This window comes from Podarcis gaigeae (genome assembly GCF_964106915.1).
Source record: "Podarcis gaigeae genome assembly, chromosome: 13".
Taxonomy (NCBI): Eukaryota; Metazoa; Chordata; class Lepidosauria; order Squamata; family Lacertidae; genus Podarcis; species Podarcis gaigeae.
In genome coordinates this window covers 36,825,383-36,835,108 of record NC_139689.1, presented here as the reverse complement: position 1 = coordinate 36,835,108, position 9,726 = coordinate 36,825,383, and the positions used below count along the sequence as shown (strand labels likewise).

Genomic DNA, 9,726 nt, shown 5'->3' with positions numbered 1-9,726 from the left:
CCCAGTCTAAGCCTACCACACAGGGTTGTTGTGAGGAAAATATGAGGGGAAGGAGATCCAGGAATGCTGCCTTCAGCTCCTTGGAGGAATGGATAACATTATAATACAGTTTATATTAATAAACATCATAATAAATAAATATTATAATGAATAATAAAAGCCTTTCTCCAGCATGTCTGCCTCCAATTTTAAACGTCGGGAGAGGGGGCAGTATTCAAATAATGAAAAAAGCCTGACCTAAAGCCAGAGAGAAAAAAAAGAATCTGGGATACATCCAGGCCTAAAAACACTGGACTTATAAATAGGTTCTTGGCAAATTTGGTGTGTGGGTGTCTGCTGGGCTGGGTGTGCAAGCAGGGCGCAATCACGTCTGCTTAAAAACCTCCAAGGAAGGAGAATCCACGCTCCTATATTACATCCAGGGATGCGGGTGGCGCTGTGGGTTAAACCACAGAGCCTAGGACTTGCCGATCAGAAGGTCGTTGGTTCGAATCCCCGTGACGGGGTGAGCTCCCGTTGCTCGGTCCCTGCTCCTGCCAACCTAGCAGTTTGAAAGCACATCAAAGTACAAGTAGATAAATAGGTACCGCTCCGGCAGGAAGGGAAATGACATTTCTGTGCGCTGCTCTGGTTCGCCAGAAGCGGCTTAGTCATGCTGGCCACATGACCCGGAAGCTGTATGCCGGCTCCCTCGGCCAATAAAGCGAGATGAGCGCCGCAACCCCAGAGTCGGTCACGGCTGGACCTAACGGTCGGGGGTCCCCTTACCTTTTATATTACATACCTCTTATATTACATATTACATATTACATACACACAAAAGCTCTCCTCTGCAGCACCTTGCTTTTTTGTAACGGAAGTTTGCAAAGTGTCCAACAGTTGTCTTCTCCTTACAAGGAGACCCTAGTGCCTTTTAAAGTAAAACAACAAAAAGGACAGTACTAGCACCCTAAGGCTTGACCAATTACGGTGTGAGCAGAGTTTGCTTCACTAGATGCCTCCTTCTTGGTAATCCACAAAAAAATTGTGCAATAATATATTCGCTAGCTTTTAAAGTGCTACTGGGCTTAGGGCTGCAGGCAAGACCCCTCTGCTGTCCAAAATTTTCCTGCTCACCTTGATGCTTCCTAGGGGGTCTCCTCCCTCTCCATCAGCCCTGCCTGTTAGCCTGCTCCCTAAAATATCACTGGTTTGCTCATTTCTATATATAGGGTGCCTACATTCTGCATGGACTGGTTGCCCATTACGTCCGTGAATTACCATATAGCACATATTCAACACACAAAAAAGTGACAATTTGTTGTTGACAAAGGACAGCTGGACATAGAAACGACCCCATTACCTTCAGTAGCTTAGGGCCTCTTCAAACCTACACCCGGCCCTGGCTGCAGCGCTGCCCAGGTGCGAGGAGTAGAAGGCAGGAACCTTCCATCCCGCGTGTCAGTTCCAGGCCGAAAGACTTTGGGAAACAGGCGTCGGCGGGGGCGAAGCCTCGACGGACCACGGCGTCGGGCAGGGAAGCCCGCCCGCGTTGCCCGTACTTCCGCCCTGCAGCAAGATGGCGGCGGGCAGCGGGGGTTCCGGGCACCGTCGGCGGCGCGGGGCGCTGCGACTGCTGATGCGGGTGGGCTCGGTGCTGCTCACGCGCTTCCCGTTCTGGCACTGCCTCAGCGGCCTCCTGCTCAACGCCGAGCGCGCCGACGCCCGCCGGTGAGCCCGCGCGGCCGGGAAAGCGGTGGTGGTGGGGAGCGCGGTGGCGGCGTCGAGGGCGCTTCTGAGCATGTGCAAAGGGCCTTCTGCTCCTTGACTCCCTGGCGGGTTGTGGGGTCGGGGAAGGAATCCAGTATTTGCTTTTAGGAGGTCGTGAGCTAAGGGGGCTTGTGGGGTGGGAGCCCTCCAGGGTCTTCACAGAGAGGGGTGCGGTGGGAGAAGAACCATAGAATTGTAAAGTTGGAATTTATTATTATTATTATTATTATTATTATTATTATTATTATTATTGTCATCATTATTATTATTCTGTGAACCGTCCTGAGACCTCCTGGTATAGGACGGTATATAAATTCAATTATTATTATTATTATTATTATTATTTGAACCATCCTTATTCTGTGAACCCTCCTGAGACCTCCCGGTATAGGGTGGTACAGTGGATGCTTGGGTTGCGAACGTGATCCGTATGGGAGGCACGTTTGCAACCCGCAGCGTTCGCAACCCGTAGTGCCGCGTCTGTGCATTGGCGGGTTATGATTCGGCACTTCTGCACATGCACAAAGCGCGATTTAGCGCTTCCGCGCATGCGCGACTGCCGAAAACCGGAAGTAACTTGTTCCGGTACTTTAGAGTTTTGGCGTGTCGGTAACCCAAAAAAACGCAACCTGAAGTGTCTGTAACCTGAGGTATGACTGTATATAAATTAAATTAATATTATTATTTTTATTATTGCTATTAGTAGTAGTAGTAGTACCCTGTCCATCTGAGCAGCATAATGTTACAGAACTGTGTGTGTGTCCTAAACACCAAAATTAACAAATGCCAGAGTTTTGGGCTATTTGTGATAGGAAAGTCGAATATAAGCTGCAAAGGAATTCCTGGGTAGCCCGGCCAAGCCAGGGCCGTTAAGAGAGCCATTGTGGGTCATTATGATAATGTAATAAGATAATAAACCATTAAAGATTAAGAAGCTTCTTTATGCAGGGCTAAAGGTTATATGGTTACTCCCAGGGGTACTTTCATCTAACTAACCCCTTGTAATGCAGGAATCTCCATTGAAGCATCTATTCTGCCTTGGTTGGACCACACCTAGAATACTTGTGCCCAGTTTTGGGCAATTTAAGAAGGTTGTTGACAAGGTGATACAGGGTCTGGAAAGCAAGACATATGAGGAACGGTTGAGGGAGCTGAGTATGTCCAAAAAAGAGATAAAGGAGATTTGATAGCCATCTTCAAATATCTAAAGGGCTGTCACATGGAGGACAGAGCAAGCTTGTTTTCTCCTGCTCTGGAAGCTAGGACTGAATGCTTCAGAGATTGCAGGTTGCCTGGAGATGAGTCATAGTTGCCACAGGCGACCATGGCAGTGGCTGTTTACAAGCCTGCAGGATGGATGCCTGAACATAGCTTCCCCAGTGTATTGGCAAATGTATGCATTTCTTGTCATGCCTGCAGATGGGAAGAGATATGGTTGAACACTCTGGGAAAAGGAAGTAAATGAACATGGATGTTTATATGGCTAACTATAATTGGGGTAGAAACCTAGAGCTGCTGCTAGTATAGGTAAAGGTAAAGGGACCCCTGACCATTAGGTCCAGTTGTGGCCGACTCTGGGGTTGTGGCGCTCATCTCGCTTTACTGGCCAAGGGAGCCGGTGTACAGCTTCCGGGTCATGTGGCCAGCATGACTAAGCCGCTTCTGGCAAACCAGAGCAGCGCACGGAAATGCTGTTTACCTTCCTGCCGGAGCGGTACCTATTTATCTACTTGCACTTTGACGTACTTTCGAACTGCTGGGTTGGCAGGAGCAGGGACTGAGTAACGGGAGCTCACCCTGTCGCGGGGATTCAAACCACCAACCTTCCAATCAATTGGCAAGTCCTAGGCTCCGTGGTTTAACCCATAACGCCACCTGCGTCCCGTGCTGCTAGTATATTGACTTACTAAAACACACACACACACATATCCCCTCAAGTCCAGACTTTCAAAATAACATATCATGGCAATGAGTTCCGTAGCACCACTTCTAACAGTCTGCGTTTGAAATTGAATTCCCCGTGGTTTCAAAATGTTGCATTTAGTGACGCTAATTAGATCTGCATAGCTTTGCAGCAGTTTGTACGTCACAAAAAAACTTTCCATAGGTGGGTCTGTTTCAGGGTGGAATGATTCCTCCTTGGGGATATAGTTCTTTTTTAAAACAACAACATAGCCCTATTTTTCTCTTTCCTTTCTCCTTGTGCTGTATTTGGTTCTTCTGGGTGCCTTTGATGACTAATGTTCTACATTTTATTTCCTTGCCCAGAAAACCAGACATCCCTGTTCCATTTCTCTACTTCGACATGGGCATGGCGGTGTTGTGTGCCAGCTTCATGTCCTTTGGGGTGAAACGCAGGTGGTTTGCCCTGGGGGCTGCCCTTCAGTTGGCTATCAGCACATATGCGGCGTACATTGGAGGCTACGCGCACTATGGAGACTGGCTGAAGGTGAGAGAGAGGAGAGAGGGAGTCTTTGGCTCACTGGCTTCTCAAAAGCTGCAGTTGGAGTGTACTAGATTGCAGCTGAGTAGAAGAGCGCTTGCTCTGCGTACAAAACGTTCTCAGGTTCAGCCTGCAGCTTGGGAACCACCAAGGGAAGAAGGCTCAGAGCCTGGCGGGTAGTGGTGGGACAGTGAAGAGGGAGAAGACTGGGAGGAGGAGGTGTCAGAAGCCTGAAGAGGTAACAGGGTTTAGTGAGCAGGAAGAATCTGTGGCAGAGAGAATTCCAGAATCAGAGGCAGAAGCTGAAGCAGAAAAGTGGGATGAGAGGCAGAGATGAGTCAGGCTAGTGAAGAGTCACAAGTGTCTTCCTCTTGTTGTGACAAGCTCCCCTCCTCTCTGGTCTCCCAGAACCAGAAGAGGCATGAAGAGGGTGGCGCAAAGACACACATGCAGGTGCAGTCTCTGATTGCTTAGGCAGTGGTTCTCAACCTGTGGGTCCCCAGATGTTGTTGCACTACAACTCCCATCATCCCTGAGCTCTGGCCTTGCTAGCTAGGGGTGATGGGAGTTGTAGTTCAGCAACATCTGGGGACCCACAGGTTGAGAAAGGCTGGCTTAGAGCATCGTCTCCAATAGCTTATGAGGAAGGGAACCAAACCCTGGTGTTTGCCCTGAGCGTCAAGTGGTCAGAGGCATACAGCCAAACCTCAGTTGTTGAACGTAATCTGTTCTGGAACCTCATTCAACTTCCAAAACGTTCAACAACTGAGGCATGGCTTTTGATTGGTTGCAAGAGCTGCTTGCGCTCAAGCGGAAGCCGTGTCGGATGTTCGGGTTCCAAAAAACGTTCAAAAACTGGAGCATTTCCTTCCGGGTTTTTGGTGTTCGGGAGCCGAAATGTTCGAAAACGGAGCTGTTCGAGAACTGACGTTTGACTGTAGTTTGTCTATATATGGACCTGCCCTGCATGTGTGTATAATCCTTTATATGCCATTGAAGCTATCCTGCATAAATCACAGATATTGTTTATGCATTTATATGAACTGCCCACTTTTTTAAAATCCCCAACTCTTAAAGGTTTGGAGCAAAAGTGATCCCCGCTGCTTGCTTTCTACACTCATGTTGCTCTTTGGTCACCTCCCTTTCCAGCCTTAACACCCCCTCCCCCCCCCCCAAAAAAAAAATTGCTTAAAGCTTTCTTTGCAATAAAGGACAGTGGTGAGATTGGTTGTGTCCAGAGAGCTCCTCTTTGCTTCCTGAAGGACATCAGAGCAGTCGGCCGATAGATGGTTTCTCTGTTGACTGAATTTACTGTATTTTTCGCCCTATAGGACACACTTTTCCCCCTCCAGAAATGAAGGGGAAATCTGTGTGCGTTCTATGGGGCGAATGCAGGCTTTCACTGAAGCTTGGAGAGCGAGAGGGGTTGGTGCACACCTACCCCTCTCGCTCTCCAGGCTTCAGGAAGCTATCAGCAAGCCTGGGGAGCCCGCGGGAGTTCCCGCAGGGCTCCCCAGGCTGCGGATAGCAGCCTGCTGCGTGGGGCGCGCTGAAACCGCGGCTGGGGGGGAATAATTTTTTTTCTTTATTCCCCCCCCCAAAAAAAACCTAGGTGCATCCTATGGGCCGGTGCGTCCTATAGGGCGAAAAATATGGTAGCTTGCAGGCTGATAGTTGCCTCCTGGCGTAAGGCTGTGGTGCTGAGCTTTCCTCTGAACAGATCTTCAGGTTTGCCTGAGACTGAGGATCTTCCAGAGGTGAGCAATGTGAGATGCTTTAGTTTATGCCCATAAGTGCTGAGGGATAAAGAATGGTTGTCTTTTAAAGTGCTTTTAGAGTAAGTACAGGATTAATTTTTTATGCTGGTGTTACTCTACAGGGTATCTGCTCTGAGCCTGTGTGGAATTAGGCGTTGGTTGTGAATCTAAGCAAGATAGCAAATTGGACAATGACACCTTTAATTTTCACCCCGTTTCTGCTTTCCGTCTAGCCCTTCAGGTCTCAGACCCTGGCCCACTTCAGAAGTACAGATCTTGGCTTAATACACCAACATATTCACAAACCTTGGGCCTGCCTGCTTTGTCCTCACCTTTCTCTTCAAGATCAACATTGGAAGTCTTCCATTAACCCACATTTCCTGTTAATGTACAAACCATTGTTTAAGATCATGGCTCATTCTAAACCTGGCAACCATAGTTTTGTGGTTTGTGGATGTATCAGAAAACTAATGGAAGACTTCCTAGATTAGTCTCAGCAGTGCTGGGGCCTGCGTAAGGCTGGAACGCACATATGCAACAACTCTGCATGTTTATTAAGCTGGGATTTGTAGGTCTGAACAAGGCCTTTAACTGTAATCTTCCTAAAATGGTCTGTGCTAGACCAGAGTAGAAGAATGCTCTCTCCTTGCAAAAATAGCAGTGTGGCTGCTTGGGAATTTGGGTGCAGAGGATGCTGTGCCAGGAGGCAAATGTTTGCAGTTCATATGATACAGTAAACCAGCGTATCTCTGGTTATTGTGTTTTCAAGGTGTTTGGTTTGCTTTCCGTTAACTTGCCTGCCTTGTCTTTTGGCGCAGGTGAGGATGTATTCACGAACGATAGCCATCATTGGCGGTCTCTTGGTTTTGGCAAGCGGGGCCGGCGAGATCTACCGGCAGAAACCGCGGAACAGGTCCCTGCAGTCCACGGGGCAGGTTTTCATCGGCATCTACCTCATCTGCGTGGTACGTATGCTGTCAAATCCCCAAATGGTCAAATCCCAAATGTTTGGGACCCTAGATGTTGCTGGACTACACCTCCCATCACCCTCACTTTCTTTGCTTGTCTCCCTTTCCTCTTCCAGGCCTACTCTCTCCAGCACAGCAAGGAAGACCGCCTTGCCTATCTCAGTGGCGTCCCAGGTGGAGAAATTGCCTTACAGCTCCTCTTTGTCCTCTACGGGGTGCTGGCCCTGTCCTTCTTGTCTGGCTACTATATCACCGCAGCCGCTCAGATCTTGTCGGTCATCCTCCCTCTGGTCATTCTCTTCATCGACGGCAACTTGGGTTACTGGCACGATTCCCGCCGGGTCGAATTTTGGAATCAAATGAAGCTGGTTGGGCAGAACGTTGGGATCTTCGGGGCCGCCATAATTTTGGCCACAGATGGCTGACATTAGACTCTGTGAGACGTTGAAGCACGGTGCTTTGAAGTGGGAGTGGGGTGCATTTTTGCAGAGGACGGAGACTCTTCCTCTTTTTTTTTAATCATTTTACTGCATCTTAAAAAAACACACCCCATTCCTTGCTATTGGCAGCTAAACGAACGAGCGGGTGGTTGTTTTCATAATCCAGAGCCATTCCTACATTGTTATTTTCATTTCAAAGGACACCTTAGCAGCTTCCTCCTCCACATGTTGTAGTAATTGCGAGAGTCTCTAGTGGGCTCAGGGCTGCATCAGTGAAGCTTTCGGGTTGTCATCTCATTTCAGCGGGGGAAGGGGTGAATCTTTGCTTCCATGCTGGCCAATAGGTTAAAGATAACTTTGCAAAGGTCGCTGTGACCTTGGGTGCGCCAGTTCTGGATCCCAACCCTGGGGTTTGGGTAGCCAAAGAGACAGAGATCATTCGACTCATCTTTGCTCTGTATGCAGATGGCAGAGGCCGTTGTGGAACATGCATTTCCTTCTAACAAGCAGGTCAGGGCTTTTGAAAGGCTCTCAGAAGTTCGTGCGAACCACGGACTCCTGCTGAGATGGGCTGGCTTCCTCTTTGCCTGTACCGAAGCTTTTGCAAGGCTCCCTGGGCATGTGTGAAGTGCCACCTACAACCAGTTAGGCAAAAACTGTTCCATTTGGAATGTAGCAACTCAGAGAAATATCTCCCTGCCACCATTCTTGCATGGTACAGAGTGGATTAAACAGGATGGCAAACTTTTGGTGTCATCCTTGCACGATGGGAAAAGAAGAGCTAATCCAGCGCTACCTTTTACCTAACTCGGGAGTCTTGGAGGCTGCTCTCAAAATCCTTGGTGGATGGGATTGGGTTGGTGGGGAAGAGCAGACTGAAGCTCATTGCCACTCACCCTTGGAAGGGGCAAGCTCAGACTTGACAATATTGGACTAGGTGGGCTGCCTAATGACCCAAGGCAGCTTTCAAGAGCACAGAAACTCCTGCTACTTCCGTCCTCCAGCATTGAGCAGGTTTTGTTCTGGAATAATTTATTCTAGGACTGGGGAGGCTGAGACCCTCCAGATTTTGCTGGACCACAACACCCATCGTCCTTGACCATTGGACACGCTTGCCAGGGCCAATGGCAGTTGGGTTTCATCTGGAGGGCCACTCCAGCATAACTTGGGAAAGGCAGAGAATGGTTCTCTCACCATGAGGAAGTGGGGTACCTTAATTTCCCAGCTGGCTATGTACAAGCACGAACTCTTTCTATAGCTGCAAGATCATGCTTGGCGCATTTTATTTATTACTTCCGAACTCAAAGGCAACACTGAAAACTGAATCATTGCTCCATAATATTGGCGTCTCTCCAGATTCCCAAGTTTGTTTTCTCTTTTGAAAAGAATGAGGGGGTGGGGGAGGGGATTCTCAGCATGTTCATAAATCTTTAAAACCTAGCATAATCAGCTGAAACGGCCCTTGCGCTGAAACACATTGAATTGCGCTGTTATGGGGCGGGAAGCTGCTTTTGGGGAGTGGAGGCGACCTACCGCCAGAACACGCATTTAATCTCCCCCTGTACCTCATCAGGTTTCTCTTTGTTGACCCCAGTGCGCAAGCTTTCTGCAGTTTAATCTGCATACATGCTGCCTTCCGTTTCTACAATGGGGATTGTACTTCAGGGAAGAGGGTGCATGAAGAGGAAACAAGAAAACCCTTGTCGGAATTGAACATCCCCTTGGGATTTGGTGTGTATGTTGAGGAGGGTGGGATGTTTGTGTTTGGCTGGGGCTAGTCGGGGGTTTAAAATGCTGCCCAGGAATCACTCCTGGAGAACAGCAGCCACGCCATCTATTTGGATGCAATGGTGTGTGTTTGCTTTTTTAAAAGTGTGTACTTCCATTTCGGTCGTATCCAAAGCACTCCTGTGGAGGCACTTTGGAGCTCATTGGGCTCTCTGTTCTAGGCTCAAAGGCCACTGAAACACGGTTGACCATACACTGCATTCCCCCTTTCCCTTATCGGCAGATATCGCTGCTGGCTGCGTCTTCCTTTTGGCTTTTTCTAAACCACACTGTGTTTATGGAGGATCAAGAAGAAAATAAAACACTTTTTCCAGTCTCCCATTTTTTATCTTTCCGTGCCTGTCCTTTCCGCTGCTTCGAAACACTTGTTGGTCTTTGAACTTCCAAACAACCCAAGTTTTAGCAGGGCTGCGTGAACCACGGAGGTTTCGGTTATGCAATGCTTGGCATCCCAGGCAGAAACTGGCAGCTGTACAAAGCTCAGCATTTTTGTGTCGTCATGTCATGCCAGCATCTTAGGCATTTAATGTAAAGGTAAAGGGACCCCTGACCATTAGGTCTAGTCATGGCCGACTCTGGGG

General features: G+C 48.6%; 1 protein-coding gene across 1 annotated transcript; it reads left to right on the top strand.

Annotated features, from left to right (window-relative positions):
* Positions 1 to 1,511: 1,511 nt before the first annotated feature.
* On the top strand, positions 1,512 to 9,461 carry TMEM101 (transmembrane protein 101). The gene is made up of 4 exons (XM_083709896.1): positions 1,512 to 1,710; positions 4,018 to 4,198; positions 6,768 to 6,914; positions 7,034 to 9,461. The coding sequence occupies exons 1-4, from the start codon at positions 1,559 to 1,561 to the stop codon at positions 7,340 to 7,342; spliced, it is 789 nt and encodes a 262-aa protein (XP_083566022.1). The 5' UTR covers positions 1,512 to 1,558; the 3' UTR covers positions 7,343 to 9,461.
* The last annotated feature ends 265 nt before the right edge of the window (positions 9,462 to 9,726 follow it).